At 33.2% G+C, this 23447-nt stretch overlaps 1 protein-coding gene across 1 annotated transcript in view; it reads right to left on the reverse strand.

Moving 5' to 3' along the window:
• Positions 1-1756: 1756 nt before the first annotated feature.
• Positions 1757-23447, reverse strand: part of LOC142350655 (uncharacterized) — a 33172-nt gene continuing 11481 nt past the window's right edge. The window contains exons 4-5 of the mRNA XM_075402565.1: positions 7769-7990; positions 1757-2297 (exon numbers count right to left, since the gene is read on the reverse strand). Of these exons, the coding sequence (XP_075258680.1) occupies positions 1855-2297; positions 7769-7990 (665 nt within the window). The 3' untranslated portion in view covers positions 1757-1854. The remainder of the gene's footprint in view (positions 2298-7768; positions 7991-23447) is intronic.

Below are 23447 nucleotides of genomic sequence, written 5' to 3' on the forward strand. Positions count from 1 at the left end.
AAAACTAAAATTTTTCGAAAGGAAATCCTAGCGGAAAATTAAAATTTATATAATGTTAAAAGAGCATTGTAATTTGCCATTTGACTCAATATGTTGCACCAGGGGAGCTTTTGTACTGCATTTGAGTTTTGTCACTCCAACAGAGTTTTTGGAATTCAAAAGTTTTGCTGTATGTTCGATCGTTATTTGACGAATTTTGAGTGGGGTCCTTTCCAGCAATACCCTTGTACCAGCGATACCCAATTCTTTCTTTTCCTGCTGACACGAGACCTTTGTAATCCAACAATAAGTTTTCCAAATGGTCACTGTTTCAAACTTGTTTCCCTTTCTGTTAAATGACTTTTCATTTTTTCATCGCAACGGTCTTCTACTTGCAGTTTTTCCGTCGTTGAGTCTGGGTACGCATGTATTCTGCTATCCTGCCGTAAATTTGAGCTCTTGCTATGTTTTTAAAAATATTACTAACAATTTATTAAGTTTCAATTTTTTCCGCGATCTCTAGCTCTTTAAAATTTCGAGCTTGAACTTCATTTCCACACTTGCACTAATTGTGGGTGTAGTTGTACATGGGAGTCGTTACTTTTGCCTATTTTTCAATAAACACAGTTACAGTTACCACATGTTGGCGCTGAGACTCCTTTTTCCAGATTTTGGTAAAGTGCGCAATTTTGGTAAAATGCGCAGTACGAAAAGTCTGCTTTTGAATGAACGTCTCTTTAGTAGTTCTGTAGTAGTCATCATCAAGATTGAAAATAACTACAGAAAGATATTTGTTGTAAGATTTTGATTGTTGCTGAATGAATTGTGTGCTGTTGACCCCGCGATTAGCTAACCGCGTTTAGATCACCCCTCCCCCATCGTTCACCCATGTTTCAATTATTAAACAATGTTCAGAATAAAGAATACGTTGCGCTCCAATAAGGAGTTTTTACCTATGAAACCCAGAATTAGGTAAACGTATGATTTTTTGTTGGGAAATTTATGGATTTAGTTGATGAAAGATTAAAATATATAAAATATATATGTTAGAAAATGAGAAAATGTGAGCTGTGTTTGAATTGTGTTGAGTAGATAATATAACCGAAGCGCTCGCAGAGAGGATGCTTCAAAGCAGATTTGTCGCTTCTGCTGTCAAAGGCAAATTCCAGATATGGGTACACAATGTCTGCCCAAGTTTCAGTTTTTAAGATGATGAGAATCCATAAGGCTCTCCGAAATGCCATTTCTCGATTTTCTTCACTTTTGCTTTAGATGCCACTGAAATGTGTTAGTAAAATAGTCAAAAAGTGAATATCATAGACTTGCTGCTGGTCCGAACCTATAGTGGTATATTATCCATTTATCCAAGGCATACAGTGAATTCTGTTTGTTCACGCGTAACAAGATTGAAATCATGATCTACGAGTTCCAGTGAAGTACAGGTTTTGGGTTGACAAATCAGTATCTGTTCACGTCTTATTGCAATTCTTAAGATTTGCGACAGCTTGTCAAGATTTCAAATTTTTAGTATAATTATAGAACCGACTATACAGTACTTTCATAGATTTACATAATAGAACAATAGTTTCAGTTTTAATCAGAAATCGCTGCCTAGGTGAGGTCGTGGAAAGTTTATTTGATAAAATATCGTCTATCATCTAGAAGCCTGAAGTGGGGGGCTGTTTTTGTTCAAAATTGTATTAATTTCTGTAGTGGTATATCGATTTTCAAACCCAGTATGTCAGAGCATTAACCCAGCAGTTAAAAAATTTTGCTCAATTGTGACATTTTCCAACCTTGCCTAGTTTTTGTCTGGATCATGCGGTGCATACTTTCACGACCTCACCCCGAGTAACTTTTTTGACAAAATCACTTTTATGAGCTCCATTTCGATGCCCCGATCCATGCAGAATATTCTCGGTCTTTCCTAGCACTGACTTCCATATCATAAAATTCATCTTGCAGCCGTTCCTTCAATTCTCTCAGCATTGAGTTTCCTCCGCCCAATACAACGTTTCTCATCATCTTATCCTGCATATATGAATCAACATTTTCGAGAGATACAAAAATGGCATCTGCCAAACCAATACTCTCCAAATCAGCCAAAGGAGGTAGGAACAAAATTTCAGGAGCCTCAAAGCGGGCGTCACCAAGAAAGCCACTTTGTCCCGAGGGAAAGGTAATTTGGACGGGAGGTACGTATGCGTAAATGAAGTCTTCTACGAAGAAGCAATAATCTTTTTTCAGCTCATCGGCATAATCGATGTCAAATGAATCAAGATAATATCCCTCTTTGACCAGAAGGCTCATCAGATACACTAAAACAAGCAATCAATCAAACGCTCTTTCTTCATTTTCTTTTCATCAAATTCTAAATGAAAAACCAACTCATTTTGCGCAAATACTTTCTTATTAATAGCCGCGAAGCGATAGCGGGGGCTATTATTGGCCTTCTCTTGGTTTTTTACAATTCAAAGAACATGAATTGCATTGGGGCGCTGTCTTTTTACGACTCTAAGAGGAGTATTGGTTTTCTTATGGTTTAGTATTGAGATTCTATAGGTTTTTAAGACTCGAAGAGGAGTATTGATATTCTACAGGTTTTTTTTTACGACTCGAAGAGGAGTATTGAGATTCTACAGGTTTTTTTTTAGCTGAAAGCAAGTTTGTTCATGACTTGAATTTTGACTTCTTTCTGATAGAGCATTTACCTCCGTTTTTGATTGTTGACTTCTGTTTTCGAACATTGGACTTTAACAGTAGCTTCGTTTGTAATGTATAGTAATTAGGAACTGCTGGTAATGACCAAGGTGAAGAGGTCATTTTGAGATTTTTTTGTTCCTATATAAGTCACCCCTAATTATCTAAACTACACCGCACAACCCCCCACCACGTATCTACCCCCCACCACATATCTACCCCCCAACACCTACCTACCCCCCACCGCCCCCCCGCCCCAACTTACCCCCCCCCCCCACCTACCCCCTCCCTTCACCTAACTAACCCCACCTACCCCCCCCCCCCCCCAACTACCCCAGCACTACCCACCTTCCCAACCTATCTACCCACCCACCCCACCTAGCTCCCCCCGCACCTCAAAAAATTGTCGGCTTTTAGAACAGTTTAATGTGGTTTTTTGGGCTACTTTTGTTTTTTTTCTCGTCTATTTTGATGTTTGATTTCGGTAAGGTTAGGTTAGATATTATAATGCACGACGGTTCGAGTCGTTTCCGGTTTTCTACCGGCTATGTTTTTTCTGCCGGAAGTTTTATTCGTTCAGACGCTGTTTTAACCTAAAAGCGACAGTGAGTAAAATTGCCATGTGAACTAATTTTTTCTGAGCGAGAGCAGTTTTTTTGATCATGCGCTGCGTTTAGTGAATGACTTTTTGACTTTGAAAAGTAGTTTTTGACTGAGTGGCACATATAGATAACTGTTTTTAGCCGTTTTTTCGTCGAAGTGGCCCAGTTTTTTTTTGCTTGATATTTGATTTGTTGTAGAAATAATTTTTATTCGATGCTATATTGAAATGTATACCTCAGAAAATGATATCACAGTATTTTGGAGAGCCTGAAAATGCGTTTCAAGTTCAAAATTGGCACATTTTTCTTGATTTTTTGTTAATTTTTGATTTTTTCTTTTAATTTCTTCATTTTTGGATCTTTCGGCCGTCTTTTCGTCAAAAATCAGTTAATATTGCAGCTCCCTTTTGATAATTCTTATACTCAACGCCTCTTTCTGCCTCGATGTCTTTTGTTTTTATAAAACTGTACATATGCTAATCCGATTTAGGTAGTATTTTCAATTTTTGTCAGCTTTTTGTATTTTGGATTTAATTACTAAAAAGAGCCTTTTTGTGCAACATGAGGGACAATAATTTCGTTTCAATAAAATTTCAATCTTTTTTTGGCGTTAAGTTTTTAAAAAACAGTTGAATTTTTTTCATAAATGCAGTGCTAAAAATTTTTTGATCTTTTTTTTTACAAAATGTTTCAATGGTTCCTATATTTTAATTCTGCTTTTTCTTTTTGTTGTTCTGTTCAAGAGGATGGATTTTTGTCTCGGATGACTTGTTTTTTCTATGTCTCGAATGCTAAACAGCATTCGAGACATTTGTTTTTCTTGATTTTTCTAATTTTTTTTTAACTTTCAAAATTCAAGAAATAGTCTTTTGCTACGGTGTTCCCCACATTGTGTCCATATTCACATTATAGTTTGTATCTTTCTAGCTTTTTTCTTGCACCTACATTTATTTTCGTTATATAGATTTTTCATTTGTTAGAAAATTGAATTTCAGCTTTTTAGATTTTTGTTATTTCTTTGGTTTGCAATTGGTTTCATTCAATATAAGGCAGTACTGAGAGGTTGCTAGTAATTTTTTTCCAAAATTTCCAGCTATAAACTTTTATTGCAATATTCTTCCGGCCTTGGTTTTGTTTTTAAACGACTTTTTGCCTCTGTATATTATGTTGCTTATGTCTATTCTCTGATTGATTTAATTTTTGAATAAGGATGAAAGCGTGCTGTCGAGCATATATACAAGGAAGAAGTATGCGTTGTTTTTGTCTTAAATGCAGTGATTAGAAAACTTTTTGTAGTGGTCTTCTGATTATTAAATTTGAGCTTTCTTCGAAAAATTTAACTTAGTTTCTAAGATCATTATCTGGCGTTTGCGTTCGCGCTTAGAATCACATGAATTATTTGAGGGCAATTGATAGCATTTTCAGCTTATCAGTATTTTTGACAATCTAAATTATTTCGAACTTTTTTAACGTTATCAAACGTTTTCAATAAAAAAATTTTGCTGCATTTTGTTTCTCTTGGTGACAGTGGTTAAAACTTCACCAATTTTTAGATCAGACCTGGTGAGGTGATGAGTTACTGGTTTAACACAAAAGGTAATGGCTTCAGCCGCAATTACGGTATTTTTGAAGTCTTGACGCATGGAGTCGCTTTCGGAGTTTTTCCGGCTATGTTGTTTTTAAGATCTGTTCTCACATTTTTATGATTTTTGAAGTCAAATTGGAGTAGAGTCAAAGTAGAGAGAAAACGGTGTTTGAAAAAAATTTCGCTTTGTTGCTGGTGATTTTTTGTTCGCGTGAGGAAATTTAACTCTGATTTTTACTGTTATTTCAATTTTCGAATCGATTTTTTTCTAAAGCGTTTGCCCAAGTCATTAATAGTTCATTCTAGACCTAGTTTTTTGTTTGAACCGAATTTCCATTTCTCGCTAGTGTTTTTTTTGTTCACATGCTGCATTTTGACATTGATTTTGTATTTTTTTAAATTTTTTTGATCTGTGTTTTTTTTTAGAAATGGTTTTTCCAATTCACTCATAGTCCATTCTATGTCTTGTTTTTTGTTAAGTCAATGAAAATTCTTTGAAATGTACGTGAGGACTTGTCCTGCTATGTCTTTTTTTCGTCAAGATTTTTGTTACGATCATATGACGTCACAATCTGCTTTTTATTCATTCGTTCATGCAATTTCAACTGAATTGCGTGCGTGACGTTTTTTGTTCTTAGTGAAGCACTTTTTTTGTTCATTTGCGTGATTAATTTTTTGGTCACACATTTTTTTTCTGAGAGCAGCTAACAGAAGCGGCAATAAATTAAGCAGATTCATAATCAAGATATAACACCACACCTTTTAAAATTTTTTTTACTTCTACTATTATTTGAGACTGCAGATCTACGAAGCTTTTGCGGCTCTTTACTGGCAATCTGCCAGTTATGGTTTTCTCTTTGACAAAAAACAAGGCAAAACTGATGTCTTCACAAAGTGCTCAAAGATTTTGCTTATGCTTGAAGAACAAATCGTTATTTTAATGTTATATTTCTAAATAAAATGACAAAAACATGTTGGTTATTCGCCATAATTGAACTTTTTTAGACAGTTATGGGAACAATTAATGGCTGTTTTTTTGGAAAAACTAATAAACGTATACTGCAAGCAAGCGTTTATCTCTTTTTAATGCTTATTCGATGTAACTTTCTGCAACTCGAATCTTCCTTCTCGGATAACTCAGAAGTTCCAATTTTTTCCAATCCAGTATATACTTTCCTGTTTATATTTTTTTGCCATTCTACATTCTAGAAAGCCATTAAAAATGCAGTTCAAGTCATTTTTTTAATAGATTCTTTTGCCTGACCACTTACTGTTCGAGGTATTTATTCATCCTTGACTTTTTGCTTTTCTTCTGATCTATATCCCTAACCGAGATTGGATGATTAACTTATTGGAATTTGGCAGATTCTGGGAGATTCTTACCAGAGGATTCATCTGCTTGAAATTCCTACAAGGCAACCTGTTTTTCTGTCAGATTCCTTCAAGATAACCTTTTTCTGCCAGATTCCCGCCCCATGACCAATTTTCTGACAAATTTCTTCAAGATAACCATTTTTCCCTCAGATTACTACAAAATAATCATTTTTGTACCTGGTCTTACAAGACAACTAATTTCTGTCAGACTAACGAAAGATTATTTTTTTTTGTAAGATTCCTGTAATAGAAAACTTTCTTGAAATACTTTCGAAACTGATTCTTTTCTGGGAATTCTTTCATATAAGTTTACTGTGCAACAACATAATGCTAATTAAGCTTGTAATGTCTTCTCGCAAAATTAAATAAAAAAATTGAGAATCTGATGAAATAAAATGCGTTTGTTGTAATTACTTTAATTTCATTGAGGTACGAAAAGTATCTCATGTACTGAACGTTAAATATAAAGAAATGAAAATTTTGGAAAAAAGTAACTCAGTACACCATATCTAGCAAGCACTTTTTATCAAGCACTGTTTAATAGTTTTCACAATTTTCACATTTTCTTCTGATCAATCTCGCCACAATATCTTCAATGTACTATTCTAATATATTTGTCGAACTTTACTTGCTGACAAAAATCACTGCCAACAAATTTTGCTGTGTGTCTTTGAACCCATATGCTTAACATTGACCTTCTTTTTAAAAATGTCAATAGTAGACTAATGTTTCTCACTTTTTGCTTTGTAGAAGTCGTCTCGCGATAGCCTATTAATTAAACAGCTTTTGTGCCCCGGGATTCGTTTAAGCAACATTAGGAGCTGCCTGCGTCTCGGAACAATTTAATTTTTTTTCATAAAGAACTTTTTTTCATAATTGTTACTATTAAATTTGAAAGTGGATAAATTTAATTTGTTAGTGGCCGTTAAATTCGGAAAAAATAATTCAGTTAAGCATATCTAGCTAATTTTTATCAAGCACCGTCAAATAATTTTTCATACTTTTTGTGCCCTTTTATAAAATCTACTAGACAACTGCACTGGAATTAATTTTCTGAAAAAATATTTCGAGCATATTGGATATTATTAACCAAGTGAAATGCAGGTCAACTGGATCGAACAACGAACTGTTTCCCTTTTATCAGAATCTTGCAAGCCAATCATTTTTCTTCCAGAATCTTGTAAGATAGTAATTATTTTGGCAGATTCCACCAGATTATCATTTTTCCAGCAGATTTTGGAAAATAGGAATCTGTCTGTCAGAACCTGACAAATTCATGCAAGATAACCATCTGGTCTTGACTGGGGCTTGCGCTTCCATTTATTTATATAATCGAATAATATAGCTCAATGCAAACCTACCCTCTTTTACATATTCATCTGGAATATCTATACAGCAAGAGTTCACTTTGTTTTTTGAACGAAAACACGTATACCTAATTTTTTTTTGTTATTCTTTTTGGAAAAGTTACTTTGTTAACTTTTGCAGCCTAGAATCCACTTCAACGTTATCAATCAAAAAGACTAACTTGTGATATCATCGCCAGCTATATCAATCTTCTGAATGGCCGAGCTGACTGATCTTCCGTTCCAAATGGGCACTACAAAAGTTGCTTCATATCCTGTTTCGATCACCAGACCAGATTCGAGTCCATAAGAGTGCAGAGTCATTTCTGCTGTGTTCACCATATCCACGGAGGGTGCACCCATGTCTCTCAAAATTGATTCCATTTGATCAACCGTTGCATTAGCTGAAAGAAAAACAAAAACTTATTTGTTTTTGTGCATTTTGGCTTGCTCTGTGTTTTCCCACAACTGCTTATTATCATCTGCATTATATAAATGTGCTAGTGTCGAAGAAAATTTGTTCTCAAAAACCTTTAAAACCTTCAAAAACCTTTTGGCTTCAAAATTCAAACATGATAGTCAATTGAATTCAGATAGTTGTAATTCTAATTCTGATACAGTTGCCAATTGCAAAGTCCGTTTTTTTCTGTAACCAAATTATCAACAGAATGACGTTAACGTTTTAGAAAACTGAAATCTATGTACCGCGTATTGATTCATTTGGTGTATTGCCAATGTGTGCGCATTAGAATTATTGCATCAAAAGAGAACTTGGGTGCATTTTTTGTTGCAGCAAAACTTTTCAGCTCAATAGATATGTCATAAAATTTCAAACATCAAGTTGTTGAAAGAAATCGAAAACATAGATAACGTACACATCTTATAGATATTTGTCTTTTCGATTTCTTTTGATAATGTGATATTTGAAACTTTATGTCATTTCCATTGAGTTGAATTTTTTTGCTGCATCAAAAAATGCATCCAAGTTCTTTTTTGATGCAATAATTGTAATGCGGACACATTGGACCAAAAGGAGCAATACGCGGTAAATAGATTTCAGTTTTCTAAAACGTTACCGATATTTTGAAATAATATAATAAGTAAAATAATTGGTTTCAGAACTGGCAAACCAAATAAATTTAGTGTCCATCAAGGCAAAGTGTTTAAATTTATTTTGTCATTTGCAAATTTTTTAAAAATTTATATTTTAGGACTGAAATATTGAAAATAATTTAATCTGATTTAATTGTTTAAAACCATGAATTTTAAGGCTGTCAAATTTGAGACACGACACTTAAACAGTGTTCCACATTGATGCATTATATGAGACTGACCTGGATACTGTATAAAGTGAATCAAAGATTTGATTTATTAAAACTAAAATCTCAGTCCTTTTTGGCACACAAAATATTCTACAAATCTTTGGTCCCCATTCACATAAAATTATTTTCTGCTTCTCGTACTGCTTCATCTGAACAACAGAAAAATTGCAAAACAAAAGTTCGCTTCATTCGAAAAAGTAAAAATGATTTTGAGCAATAAAATTTTGCCATGTTAACAATTAAAATTTTTTTCCACTCGGATTTTTAAATGACAGTAATCAAATTTTCTGAAAAAAACTGAATGCATTTAAACTAAAAGGACAAGGAATTTATTTTGTCTTTGCTGACCGTTGAACAACTGGAACACTCATATTGTTCGAGAATCTAGTTCTTAAATAAATGAGTGGCAAGAAAATCACAAAGAATTAGAGAACGTAGGTTGAAATAGAAAATTAATTCAAGAGTGATAACAAAACAGGAAAAACGTTTGTTTTTTAAACTTAATTTTCTTTCTTGAATGCATTTTTCTATTGATCATTGCAGTGATAGCTAATTAAATAATATTTACTGATGACAGATTCCAATGAACGTAACGAGATGCAACATACCACATTTTTAAATCAATTTTGATGGAAAACTGGCTCTGCAGAAATCTGAAGAAAAGATTTGCCAGTCAAAAAGTTTCATTGAATTAATAATCAAACACTTTACGATATGCGTGAGCGACTTGGCTGCGCATTATTTCAAAGAAGCAATTTTTAATTTTGTCTTTGATCCAAATCCAAATTTCCGTAAATTGAATTTTTTAGCCCAAAAAGTTTACTATTTTAAATCACTTGTGATACATATTTAAAATTCTGCGAGCCTTTTTTTGGTATTTTGAGAAAACGTTCTTAATAAGCAAACATTTCTCGGGAGCTTTTATTGGCGGGACTTTATGTTGTCTTGATCTTATTGGAATAGTGGTTTTTGATATTAGGAAGAATTTAGCTATCATTAAAACACTGTTTATGGCTGCTTTTCAGTTACCAAGGGCAAAAGATTAGCGTTACTTGAGCTGACAGCTAGTAAAAGTTTTGTTTATCAGCTTAAAAAATTGAAATGATAAAATGAAATTGATTAGCAGTGAGAAAAAAAGGATTCTAGAAGCCTTTTTTAATAATATTGTGCGAATAAGGAGAGCTGGAAAGATAATTAAACATTTTGCTAACTTTTTTTCAGTTGTCGATAGAGCCCTTTCGATCGCTAAATAACAGAATTGTCTATATAAGACCTTGTTAAATTGCTCAATATATGCCAAACTAGCGAGAGAGGAACATCATATGCAACAAGTTTCTTTCTGTGCAGTGAATCGTTACAGGTAAATCATTTCTCACAAAAAAGATATGTTGAATCAACAGCGTTTTTGAGTTTTGAAAAACAAATCTTTTGTTTTTTTTTTCAGTTACTAAAATAATTTTTGCTCGTACCAGAGGGGTTTATGAAATTACTGCCAATTCAGCTGTTGTCAATTTGCCGTCAGTCGTGCCTGTTTGTGAACAAATTAACTAAAATAAAAATTATAACTCACAATTGAGAAAAATTTCATGAGAAAAAATCTGAAGAAAACAAATTAAATCCAAAAAAAATACGAAACGTAAAGCAACCATGCCCAATTTGACTTCCAGCGTTCATCTTAACGGCAGTGGTTTTCCCAATTATCAATCTTTTTTATCGTTAATATATCTAATTAGTTATCAGAGAGAGCAAAGGAAGAAAATATCAGTGAAAAAGAAAAAATTTTACGTGTGATAAAATTTATCACATTGATTGCGTTGCACTTCTTCCGCTAAATTGAATTCACTTCTGATCTGAATAATTAAAATGTTCTGAGGTAATTTTACAGACAATCCATCTTATTTTTTTGCATATTTTACGGGTAACGATTACTGTTTGAGAGCTATAAAAAGTATAAGAAAGGTTCGTGAATAAATTGCTGTAACTTATTGCGTTATGAGCTTTGTAGATCAATTGATGTTTGTTTTTGAATCTGTTATCTCTGCAGAGTCAGATAATCTGAAGCATAGTGTGAAAGAAAAAGTCAAAGAAACAATTTTGAAGAAAAATTATTTATCAATGAAAGAGAACAGAATTTAACGTGTGATAAAACCTATCAATTTCATTGCGTTGTACATCTTTCGTTAAATTTGAATCAACTTCTCATCTAAGTAATTAAAATGGTCTGAGTTTTTTTCACAGTTCATCCAACTTAATTTGTTTGCATGTTTTACGGTTAACTATTACTGTTTCAGAGCTATAAAAAATATAGAAAAGATTCGAAATTAAATTGCAGTAACTTATTGTATTGCGTTATCAAATTTGTAGATCAATTATTAAAAGGAGAAGAATGTTTTGTGACAAAACTGGTTCCAAATATAAGTTGGTTTCTGGTTTTTAAACTCGGCATGAGACTAGTAAATTCCTATTGTATGCATAGGTCGAATTCTTTGTTCCGACCCACCTTGGTGGGAGAATAACTTTTTACTCAAAAACATTTTTGGTCTGTCAATGGTTTTCCTTGATCGATTTATTCATTGTATAGAAATGTGAGTAGTATCCTTAGTAAGCCCGTCCAGCGTAGAATATACAAAAAGATTTTTTCTGAACTTCGCTTATTTTCAAGGAGTTACTTTTTGTCGATCTTAAATTTGGCCTATTTTCTTCCATAAGTCTGGCTGATCTCATTTGCCTTCGTTCACATTTGCCGCACTGTTGTCCAATCGTTTTTTGTGTATTTTGCGTAAAAATACATTGAAAAGTTTGCTATAGAGTTATTGATTTCAGTTTTAAAGACCAAGTATCGTATTGTTGATCTGTTTCACCCGCATTTTGGCTGCCTTTTCTAACAACTTTATCGAATGTTTATCTATTTTTCATCAAAAAAGCACGGATTATGCTTCTATGGCGCATTTTCTAAAACAACCGGATGTACTAACCTAAAAACGGCTGACAGAATCTTCTCAAATGCCAGAGAGGGTTACTTTTGTTTCCACTAAAAATGAGAGTGTTTTGGTTTTAACAATTTGCTGGGTTTTTTTCTAGCTTACGTCCATTTTTTTCAATTTTTTGATTTCTTTTTCCAAATAAATTTTGCGTTAACAATTGAGACAATTAGTTTAATGAACGATCTTGACTCCCAACGTTCATCTTAACGGCAGTGATTTTCCCACTTATCAATCTTTTTTATCGTTAATTTACCTAATTAGTTATCAGGGAAAGCAAAGGAAGAAAATATCAGTGAAAAAAACAGAATTTTGCGTGTGATAAAATTTATCACATTGATTGCGTTGTACATCTTCCTTCAAATTGAATTCACTTCTGATCTGAATTATTAAAATGTTCTGAGTTAATTTCACAGACAATCCAACTTATTTTTTTGCATATTTTACGAGTAACGACTACTGTTTCAGAGCTAAAAAAGGTATCGAAAAGATTCGTAATTAAATTGCAGTAAATTGTTGCATTGCGTTATCCAATTTGTAGATCAATTAATGTGAGGAGAGCACAATTTTGAGACAAAACTGGTTCCATATCTATGTTGGTTTCTGGTTTTTTAAACTATGAGACTATTTAATTTCTGTTGTTTGCATATGTTGAGTTTTTCTGTTCCAACTCACCTTGGTGGGAGAGGAAAAGTATACTCAGAAAGCTTTTTTGGTCAGTCAGTTTTTGCCGATTGATCTATTCATTGTAGAGAGATGTGAGTAATATCATTAGTCAGCTCATCGAGCGTAGAATATAGAAAAAAGATCTTTCTGAACTTCGCTTTTCGGAGATAAATTTTAAACCTTAATATTGGCTTATTTTAGTTCTTAAATTTGGTTTAATTTATTTGCTTTTCACATTTGCTGCATTTTCGACCTATCTTTTTTTTCTGTTTTTGTTAGAAATACATTGCAAAAATTTGCGATAGAGTTATTGATTTCAATTTTAAATAGAGTGTTGTTGAACTGTTTCATGCGCACTTTTGCTGCCATTTCTGCTAAAATTTTTCAAAATTTTATCTGTTTTACATCAAAAAAGAACTGATTATGCTTCTATGGCGCGATTTTTAAAATAGCTGAATGTACTAACCTAATGACGCCTGACAGAATCTTCTGAAACGCCAGAGGGGGTTACTTTTACTTCCGATAACTATGAGAGTGCTCTGGATTTAACAGATTGCTGTTTTTTCTAACTTACTACCATTTTGTTTTTGATATACTCATTTCTTTTGCCAATTGAATTTGCAGTGAAAATTAAAACAAATAGTTTACTTAACGATCTTGATCTTCAACGTTCATCTTAACGGCAGTGATATCCTCGCTTATCAGTCATTTTTATCGTTAATATACTTAATTAGTTATCAGATAAAGCAAAGGAAGAAAATATCAGTGAAAAAGAACAGACTTTCACAGTTCATCCAGCTTAATTTGTTTGCATGTTTTACGGGTAACTATTATACTGTTTCAGAGCTATAAAGAAGAATAGAAAAGATTCGAAATTAAATTGCAGTATTTTTTGTATTGCGTTATCAAATTTGTAGATCAAATAATGCAAGGAGAAGAAAGTTTTGTGGCAAAACTGGCTCCAAATATAAGTTGGTTTCTGGTTTTTAAACTCGGCAGGAGACTAGTAAATTCCTATTGTATGCACAGGTCGAATTGTTTGTTCCGACCCACCTTGGTGGGAGAGGAACTTTTTACTCAAAAACCTTTTTAATCTGTCAGTTTTCGTTGATCGATATATTCATTGTAGAGAGATGTGAGTAGTATCTTTAGTAAGCCCATCCAGCGCAGAATATAAGAAAAGATTTTTCTAAACGTCGCTTATTTTCAAGGAGTTATTTTTTGTTGATCTCAATTTTGGCTTATTTACTTCCATAAGTCTGGCTGATCTCATTTGCCTTCGTTCAAATTTGCCGCACTGTTGTCCAATCTTTTGTGTCTATAGAGTTATTGATTTCAGTTTTAAAGACCGAATAGAGTGTTGATGAAATGTTTCATCCGCATTTAGCTGCCTTTTCTGCTAAAATTTTTCATAAATTTATCCGTTTTTCATCAAAAAAGCATCGATTATGCTTCTATGGCGCGATTTCTAAAACAGCCGAATGTATTAAACTAATGACGACTGACAGAACCTTCCGAAACGCCAGAGGGGTTACTTTTACTTCCGATAACTATGAGTTTGTTCTCGATTTAACAGATTGTTGTTTTTTCTAACTTACCTCTATTTTGTTTTTGATATATTCATTTCTTTTGCCAATTGAATTTGCAGTGAAAATTAAAACAAGTAGTTTAATGAACGATCTTGATCTTCAACGTTCATCCTAACGGCAGTGATATCCCCACTTATTAGTCATTTTTATAGTTAATATACTTAATTACTTATCAGAGAAAGCAAAGGAAGAAAATATCAGTGAAAAAGAACAGACTTTCACAGTTCATCCAGTTTAATTTGTTTGCATGTTTCACGGGTAACTATTATACTGTTTCAGAGCTATAAAGAAGAATAGAAAAGATTCGAAATTAAATTGCAGTATTTTTTTGTATTGCGCTATCAAATTTGTTGATCAATTAATGCAAGGAGAAGAAAGTTTTGTGGCAAAACTGGCTCCAAATATAAGTTGGTTTCTGGTTTTTAAACTAGGCAGGAGACAAGTAAATTCCTATTTTATGCATAGGTTGAATTCTTTGTTCCGACCCAACTTGCTGGGAGAGGAACTTTTTACTCAAAAACAATTTTGGTCTTTCAGTTTTCGTTGATCGATATATTCAGTGTAGAGAGATGTGAGTAGTATATTTAGTCAGCCCATCCAGCGCAGAATATAAGAAAAGATTTTTCTGAACGTCGCTTATTTTCAAGGAGTTATTTTTTGTTGATCTTAATTTTGGCTTATTTTTTTCCATAAGTCTGGCTGATCTCATTTGCCTTCGTTCAAATTTGCCGCACTGTTGTCCAATCTTTTGTGTCTATAGAGTTATTGATTTCAGTTTTAAAGACCGAATAGAGTGTTGTTGAAATGTTTCATCCGCATTTAGCTGCCTTTTCTGCTAAAATTTTTCATAAATTCATCCATTTTTCATCAAAAAAGCACCGATTGTGTTTCTATGGCGCGATTTCTAAAACAGCCGAATGTACTAAACTAATGACGACTGACGACTGAAAATTAAAACAAGTAGTTTAGTTAACGATCTTGATCTTCAACGTTCATCCTAACGGCAGTGATATCCCCACTTATTAGTCATTTTTATCGTTAATATACTTAATTAGTTATCAGAGAAAGCAATGTAAGAAAATATCAGTGAAAAAGAACAGACTTTCACAGTTCATCCAGCTCAGTTTGTTTGCATGTTTCACGGGTAAATATTATACTGTTTCAGAGCTATAAAAATGTATAGAAAAGATTCGAAATTAAATTGCAGTATTTTATTGTATTGCGTTATCAAATTTGTAGATCAATTAATGCAAGGAGAAGAAAGTTATGTGGCAAAACTGGCTCCAAATATAAGTTGGTTTCTGGTTTTTAAGCTCGGCAGGAAACAAGTAAATTCCTATTTTATGCAAAGGTTGAATTCTTCGTTCCGACCCAACTTGCTGGGAGAGGAACTTTTTACTCAAAAACATTTTTGGGCTTTCAGTTTTCGTTGATCGATATATTCATTGTAGAGAGATGTGAGTAGTATCTTTAGTAAGCCCATCCAGCGCAGAGTATAAGTAAAGATTTTTCTAAACGTCGCTTATTTTCAAGGAGTTTTTTTGTTGATCTTAAATTTGGCTTATTTTCTTCCGTAAGTCTGGTTGATCTTATTTGCCTTCGTTCACATTTGCCGCACTGTTGTCCAATCTTTTGTGTCTATAGAGTTACTGATTTCAGTTTTAAAGACCAAATAGAGTGTTGTTGAAATGTTTCATCCGCATTTAGCTGCCTTTTCTGCGGAAAATTTTTCATAAATTCATCCATTTTTCATCAAAAAAGCACCGATTATGCTTCTATGGCGCGATTTCTAAAACAGCCGAATGTACTAAACTAATGACGACTGAATTTGCGATAGAGTTATTGATTTCAATTTTAAATAGAGTGTTGTTGAACTGTTTTATGCGCACTTTTGCTGCCATTTCTGCTAAAATTTTTCAAATTTTTATCTGTTTTACATCAAAAAAGAACTGATTATGCTTCTATGGCGCGATTTTTAAAATAGCTGAATGTACTAACCTAATGACGCCTGACGGAATCTTCTGAAACGCAAGAGGGGGTTACTTTTACTTCCGATAACTATGAGAGTGCTCTGGATTTAACAGATTGCTGTTTTTTCTAACTTACTACCATTTTGTTTTTGATATACTCATTTCTTTTGCCAATTGAACTTGCAGTGAAAATTAAAACAAATAGTTTACTTAACGATCTTGATTTTCAACGTTCATCTTAACGGCAGTGATATCCTCACTTATCAGTCATTTTTATCGTTAATATACTTAATTAGTTATCAGAGAAAGCAAAGGAAGAAAATATCAGTGAAAAAGAACAGACATTCACAGTTCATCCAGCTTAATTTGTTTGCATGTTTTACGGGTAACTATTATACTGTTTCAGAGCTATAAAGAAGAATAGAAAAGGTTCGAAATTAAATTGCAGTATTTTTTTGTATTGCGTTATCAAATTTGTAGATCAAATAATGCAAGGAGAAGAAAGCTTTGTGGCAAAACTGGCTCCAAATATAAGTTGATTTCTGGTTTTTAAACTCGGCAGGAGACAAGTAAAATCCTATTTTATGCATAGGTTGAATTCTTTGTTCCGACCCAACTTGCTGGGAGAGGAACTTTTTACTCAAAAACATTTTTGGTCTGTCAGTTTTCGTTGATCGATATATTCATTGTGGAGAGATGTGAGTAGTATCTTTAGGAAGCCCATCAAGCGTAGAATATAAAAAAGATTTTTCTGAACTTCGCTTATTTTAGAGTAGTTATTTTTTGTCGATCTTAAATTCGGCTTATTTTCTTCCATAAGTCTGGCTGATCTCAAATGCCGTCGTTCAAATTTGCCAAACTGTTGTCCAGTCTTTTGTGTCTATAGAGTTATTGATTTCAGTTTTAAAGACCGAATAGAGTGTTTTTGAAATGTTTCATCCTTTTTTAGCTGCCTTTTCTGCTAAAACTTTTCATAGATTTATCCGTTTTTCATCAAAAAAGCACCGATTATGCTTCTATGGCGCGATTTCTAAAACAGCCGAATGTATTGAACTAATGACGACTGTCAGAACCTTCCGAAACGCCAGAGGGGGTTACTTTTACTTCCAATAACTATGAGTTTGTTCTGGATTTAACAGATTGCTGTTTTTCTTACCTCTATTTTGTTTTTGATATATTCATTTCTTTTGCCAATTGAACTTGCAGTGAAAATTAAAACAAATAGTTTACTTAACGATCTTGATCTTCAACGTTCATCCTAACGGCAGTGGTATCCCCACTTATTAGTCACTTTTATCGTTAATATACTTAATTAGTTATCAGAGAATGCAAAGGAAGAAAATATCAGTGAAAAAGAACAGACTTTCACAGTTCATCCAGCTTAATTTGTTCGCATGTTTCACGGGTAACTATTATACTGTTTCAGAGCTATAAAAATGTACAGAAAAGATTCGAAATTAAATTGCAGTATTTTTTTGTATTGCGTTATCAAATTTGCAGATCAATTAATGCAAGGAGAAGAAAGTTATGTGGCAAAACTGGCTCCAAATATAAGTTGGTTTCTGGTTTTTAAGCTCGGCAGGAGACAAGCAAATTCCTATTTTATGCAAAGGTTGAATTCTTTGTTCCGACCCAACTTGCTGGGAGAGGAACTTTTTACTCAAAAACATTTTTGGGCTTTCAGTTTTCGTTGATCGATATATTCATTGTAGAGAGATGTGAGTAGTATCTTTAGTAAGCCCATCCAGCGCAGAATATAAGTAAAGATTTTTCTAAACGTCGCTTATTTTCAAGGAGTTTTTTTTGTTGATCTTAAATTTGGCTTATTTTCTTCCGTAAGTCTGGTTGATCTTATTTGCCTTCGTTCACATTTGCCGCACTGTTGTCCAATCTTTTGTGTCTATAGAGTTACTGATTTCAGTTTTAAAGACCAAATAGAGTGTTGTTGAAATGTTTCATCCGCATTTAGCTGCCTTTTCTGCTAAAATTTTTCATAAATTTATCCGTTTTTTATCAAAAAAGCACCGATTATGCTTCTATGGCGCGATTTCTAAAACAGCCGAATGTACTAAACTATTGACGACTGACGACTGAAAATTAAAACAAGTAGTTTAGTTAACGATCTTGATCTTCAACGTTCATCCTAACGGCAGTGATATCCCCACTTATTAGTCATTTTTATCGTTAATATACTTAATTAGTTATCAGAGAAAGCAAAGTAAGAAATTATCAGTGAAAAAGAACAGACTTTCACAGTTCATCCAGCTTAATTTGTTTGCATGTTTCACGGGTAACTATTATACTGTTTCAGAGCTATAAAAAAGGATAGAAAAGATTCGAAATTAAATTGCAGTATTTTTTTATTGCATTATCAAATTTGTAGATCAATTAATGCAAGGAGAAGAAAGTTTTGAGGCAAAACTGGCTTCAAATATAAGTTGGTTTCTGGTTTTTATACCCGGCAGGAGACTAGTAAATTTCTATTGTATGCATAGGCCGAATTGTTTGTTCCGACCCACCTTGGTGGGAGAGGAACTTTTTACTCAAAAACATTTTTGGTCTGTCAGTTTTCGTTGATCCATTTATTCATTGTATAGAGAGGTGAGTAGTATCCTTAGTAAGCCCGTCCAGCATAAAATATACAAAAGGATTTTTCTGAACTTCGCTTATTTTCACGGAGTGATTTTTATTGATCTTAAATTTGACTTATTTTCTTCCATAAGTCTGGCTGATCTCATTTGCCTTCGTTCACATTTGCCGCACTGTTGTCCAATTTTTTGTGTCTATTTTTCGTAAAAATACATTATAAAATTTGCTATAGAGTTATTGATTTCAGTTTTAAAGACCGAATGGAGTGTTGTTGAAATGTTTCATCCGCATATAGCTGCCTTTTTTGCTAAAATTTTTTCAAAAATTTATCCGTTTTTCATCAAAAAAGCACCGATTGTGCTTCTATGGAGCGATTTCTTAAACAACCGAATGTACTAACCTAATGACGACTGACAGAATCTTCTGAAACGCCGGAGAGGGTTGCTTTTTGCTTCCGCAAACTATGGGAGGGTCCTGGATTTAACAGATTGCTGTTTTTTCTAACTTACCTCCATTCTGTTTTTGATATATTGATTTCATTTGCTAATTGAATTTTGCACTGAAAACTAAAACAGATTGTTTAATATACCTTCTTGAACTCCAACGTTCACCCTAATGGCATTGATATTCCACTTATCCGGTTTTCTTATCCGTTATAAAAGTAATTAGTTATCAGAGAAAGCAAAGGAAGAAAATATCAGTGAAAAAGAACAGAGTTTAACGTGTGATAAAACTTACCACTTTCATATCGTTGTACATCTTCCTTTAAATTTTAATTCACTTCTCAACTGAATAATTAATGTGGTCTGATGTACTTTACAAGTTCATCCAACTTAATTTTGTATGATATTTTACGTGTAATCATTACTGTTTCAGAGCGATAAAAAAGGTATAGTAAATTCCTATTGTAAGCATAGGTCGAATTGTTTGTTCCGACCCAACTTGGTGGGAGAGGAATTTTTTACTCAAAAACCTTTTTGGTCTGTCAGTTTTTGGTGATCGATATATTCATTGTAGAAAGATGTGAGTAGTATCTTTAGTAAGCCCATCCAGCGCAGAATATAAGAAAAGATTTTTCTGAACGTCGCTTATTTTCAACGAGTCATTTTTGTCGATCTTAAATTTGACTTATTTTCTTCCATAAGTCTGAATGATCTCATTTGCCTTCGTTCACAATTGTCGCACTGTTGTCCAATCTTTTGCGTCTATTTTTCGTAAAAATTTATTTAAAAAATTGCTATAGAGTTATTGATTTCAAATTTAAAGACCGAATAGAGTGTTGTTGAAATGTTTCATCCGCTTTTAGCTGCCTTTTTTTGCTAAAATTTTTTCAAAATTTTATCCGTTTTTCATCAAAAAAGCACCGATTGTGCTTCTATGGAGCAATTTTTTAAACAACCGAATGTACTAACCTAATGACAACTGACAGAGTCTTCTGAAACGCCAGAGAGGGTTGCTTTTACTTCCGCAAACTATGGGAGTGTCCTGGATTTAACAGATTGCTGTTTTTTCTAACTTACCTCCATTCTGTTTTTGATATATTGATTTCATCTGCTAATTGAATTTTGCACTGAAAACTAAGACAGATTGTTTAATATACCTTCTTGAACTCCAACGTTCACCCTAATGGCATTGATATTCCACTTACCCGGTTTTCTTATCGGTTATAAAAGTAATTTGTTATCAGAGAAAGCAAAGGCAGAAAATATCAGTGAAAAAGAACAGAGTTTAACTTGTGATAAATTTTACCACTTTCATATCGTTGTACATCTTCCGTTAAATTTTAGTCCACTTCTCATCTGAATAATTAAAAGGGTCTGATATACTTTCACAGTTCATCCACCTTATTTTTGTATGATATTTTACGTGTAACTATTTCGGAGCGATAAAAAAGGTATAGAAAAGATTTGTAATTAAATTGCAGTTACTTATTGTATTGCGTTATTAACTTTGTAGATCAATTAATACAAGGAGAAGAATGTTTTGTGTTCTTCTTCAGTATGAAACTCCTGCAGAATATTTTTGCGTGAGAATTATAAAGTAAATTGACTGATATATCAAAATTACGCGAGATTTTGGAATATTATGGCAAATATATATTTTACAAGTGGTTGTAAGTTGCAGCTCTTTTTGTTTGGTTTTTCTCTATTAATTCCTTTTCTACATTATTAAGTCAAGCGTTCTGTTTTTCAATTATTGGCTGTATTTCGGTGTCATCATTAATGAAAAATTGAATTTTCACATCGTCTGGATCACTTACCTCTCCACTACTCTTTGTTCTTCTGATCCATCTATCGGTTAAGTGTCTGCGTCAAGTTTTAATTTTTCATTTTTTGTTCAAAATTTGGATTAGTTCTTTGAATGAATAGTAACTGAGTTGCTTTTTGCTGATACGTCGGATTATCAAAAATTTCTTTGTTGTTTGGGTTTTTTTCGAATGGGCATTTCTTGGGGGATCTGCATGCTTTATTTGACATTTAAGTAAATTTCACACAGAAATCTTAAGTTTTTTCTGAAATGTTGCAAAAAATCCTTTAATTACAGTTCTGTTTTTCAGGCTGAAGTTTACTGCTCTTTCTTCAGACTTGCTTCTTTTGATAATAATTGTTGAAATGATTCCTCTGTTTTGAAATTTATGTTTATAAAACTATGTGCTTCTTTTAGGAAATTTCTGAAACTGCTCTGAAACAGTTCCAGCATTTGTTTTAGCTTACATAGCTCATTCTCTCTCATTTTTCTATATTGTTAATTTATCGTTTTGGGGGAATGTTAAGAAAGAAACGTTTGGACCTAGTTTCACAACTTTAGAACGGTAACGCAATGAGTCTGAAATTTTTGGGTCCAGGTCAGTGAGCAACTGTTCAAAGGGATATTTTGTTTCGAAATCAAAACTTTTTTAAAAACTTTGTGATGTTGAACTGTTCTAGGTGATCTGATGTATGTCTCCATGTGATATGTGATTTGAACAAAAAGATGTAGTTTGTTTTCAGATCAGCTGTTCGCGACTCTTTACTCAGTAGATATAAGTTGTGCTTAAAATAATTTACAATAAATTTTAAAGGAATTCCGGCATTTGCAAGCTCCGAAAATTCTTTATAATTGACAAATTCTTATCAAGAATTGTCGAAAAAAATCAAATTGTTTTTGAGGCCCTAAATGAAGCCAAATCCGGAGCCAAAAATGCGTTTGCAATAAATGGGTAAATTTGAGGTAAAAAGTGTTTTTCAATCAATTTTGCAATTTTGCTACTTCGCCGTAGCACAGAGGACCACAAACGGCCATAAAAATTCTATATCTTGAAAAACGTTTTTTGTTCAAAGCTTTGGAATTGGAAGCGCGTAGCCAAGTGTGCTTGAAAGCAATGAAAACCAAAACAATGATTCCCCACAGTCAGGATGAAAAAACACAAGTTTGATCACAGAAAAAAAATTAGAGATAGTATTATAATAGTTTGAGAAAAAATTTACAGCTTCCGATTGTGTTATTCTAGAGCTACATAGTTCCCATGAACGCTTCTCTTGGTTTTCTTGATTAAAAACCGTTATTCTTTTGATTGAAAACTGTTGTTCACAAAAAAGAGTCTATTATCTATCTGATCTTCTTTATTTTGAAGATAAGCTTTCACAAAAATAAATTAGAACTCCCATATTCATGTTAGCTTGTTAGCTCAATGTTTTGTCAGTCACTCTGATAATCAAAAATGTCGTTTGTAGTATTTTAGAGTCCCGTTCTTTGTTTTGTAAGTCATTCGGTGTCTTCGTGGATTAGCGGCTTGATTTCATCAATGAGGCTTTCGTCGATCAGGGTCACTGGAACTGGTGATTGCGACTTGTGCATAGGTATAGGGGTATTTTAAGTCTTTTCACTTTCTCTTGTAAAGACGTCGTATATTTGAAAATTTTCAAGTGGTGAAAGACATTTCTCCAGTATTTCGATCTCAGTTATGTTGCAAGGAATCTGCTGTTTCCGTAGAATAGTCTGTCCACGTGATTATAATTTTTTTTCTTCTGTTTATGATATCGTGAGCGGATAGTCGATATCGTGAGCGAATAGTCATTAGTTAGGTAACTGAATACTTTCACAGTTGGCACTGTTCCAGGACAAAACATGTAAGAGATTGCTTACCCAATGATAAGACTTTCTCCCACTAGCCGACAAGGAGTTGTATAAAATTGGTAGAATGAATAAGATTGCGTCAGAAACGTTATTTGAACAACATGACAATTCTTTAGTTTCAATTTAATTTAGTTTCGTAATGACGAAATCTTGAAATCTTTCAAACTTTACGACAACATCTTTGCACTTCAACGTTTCCTTGAAAAAAATAAAATCCATTTGAATGTTTTCACGAACAGGCAAAATATTGGACCAGTCAAGTGACCAAAATAAGCGTTTGTGACTAGACAAGGCAGGATATAAGAATAACCAGAAGTTTTCTGACTGTATTCTGCAATAAACTGTGACTCGTTGTGAAGTATTGCTTGTAATTGTAGCGTTTTATACGACTTAAGGTATGTTGCTAGCGAAGAGTTGTCTATAGCAATATTGTGTCAATTTGTGTGTAGTTTCTAACTTTATCCCTGGATCCAAAAAAGACATGCTGCAAAAATTGAAAACGTTAACTATATTCAGGATAGTCGAACTTTAATTAATCATAAATTGCACAAATGATTTTCAAATTTACCGTAACAATGGTTATCATGCCGATTCTCAAACGGCGAAATGAATGAGTTGGCAGTTTTTC

This window comes from Convolutriloba macropyga, chromosome 12, assembly GCF_964194025.1.
Source record: "Convolutriloba macropyga chromosome 12, txConMacr16.3, whole genome shotgun sequence".
Taxonomy (NCBI): domain Eukaryota; kingdom Metazoa; phylum Xenacoelomorpha; order Acoela; family Convolutidae; genus Convolutriloba; species Convolutriloba macropyga.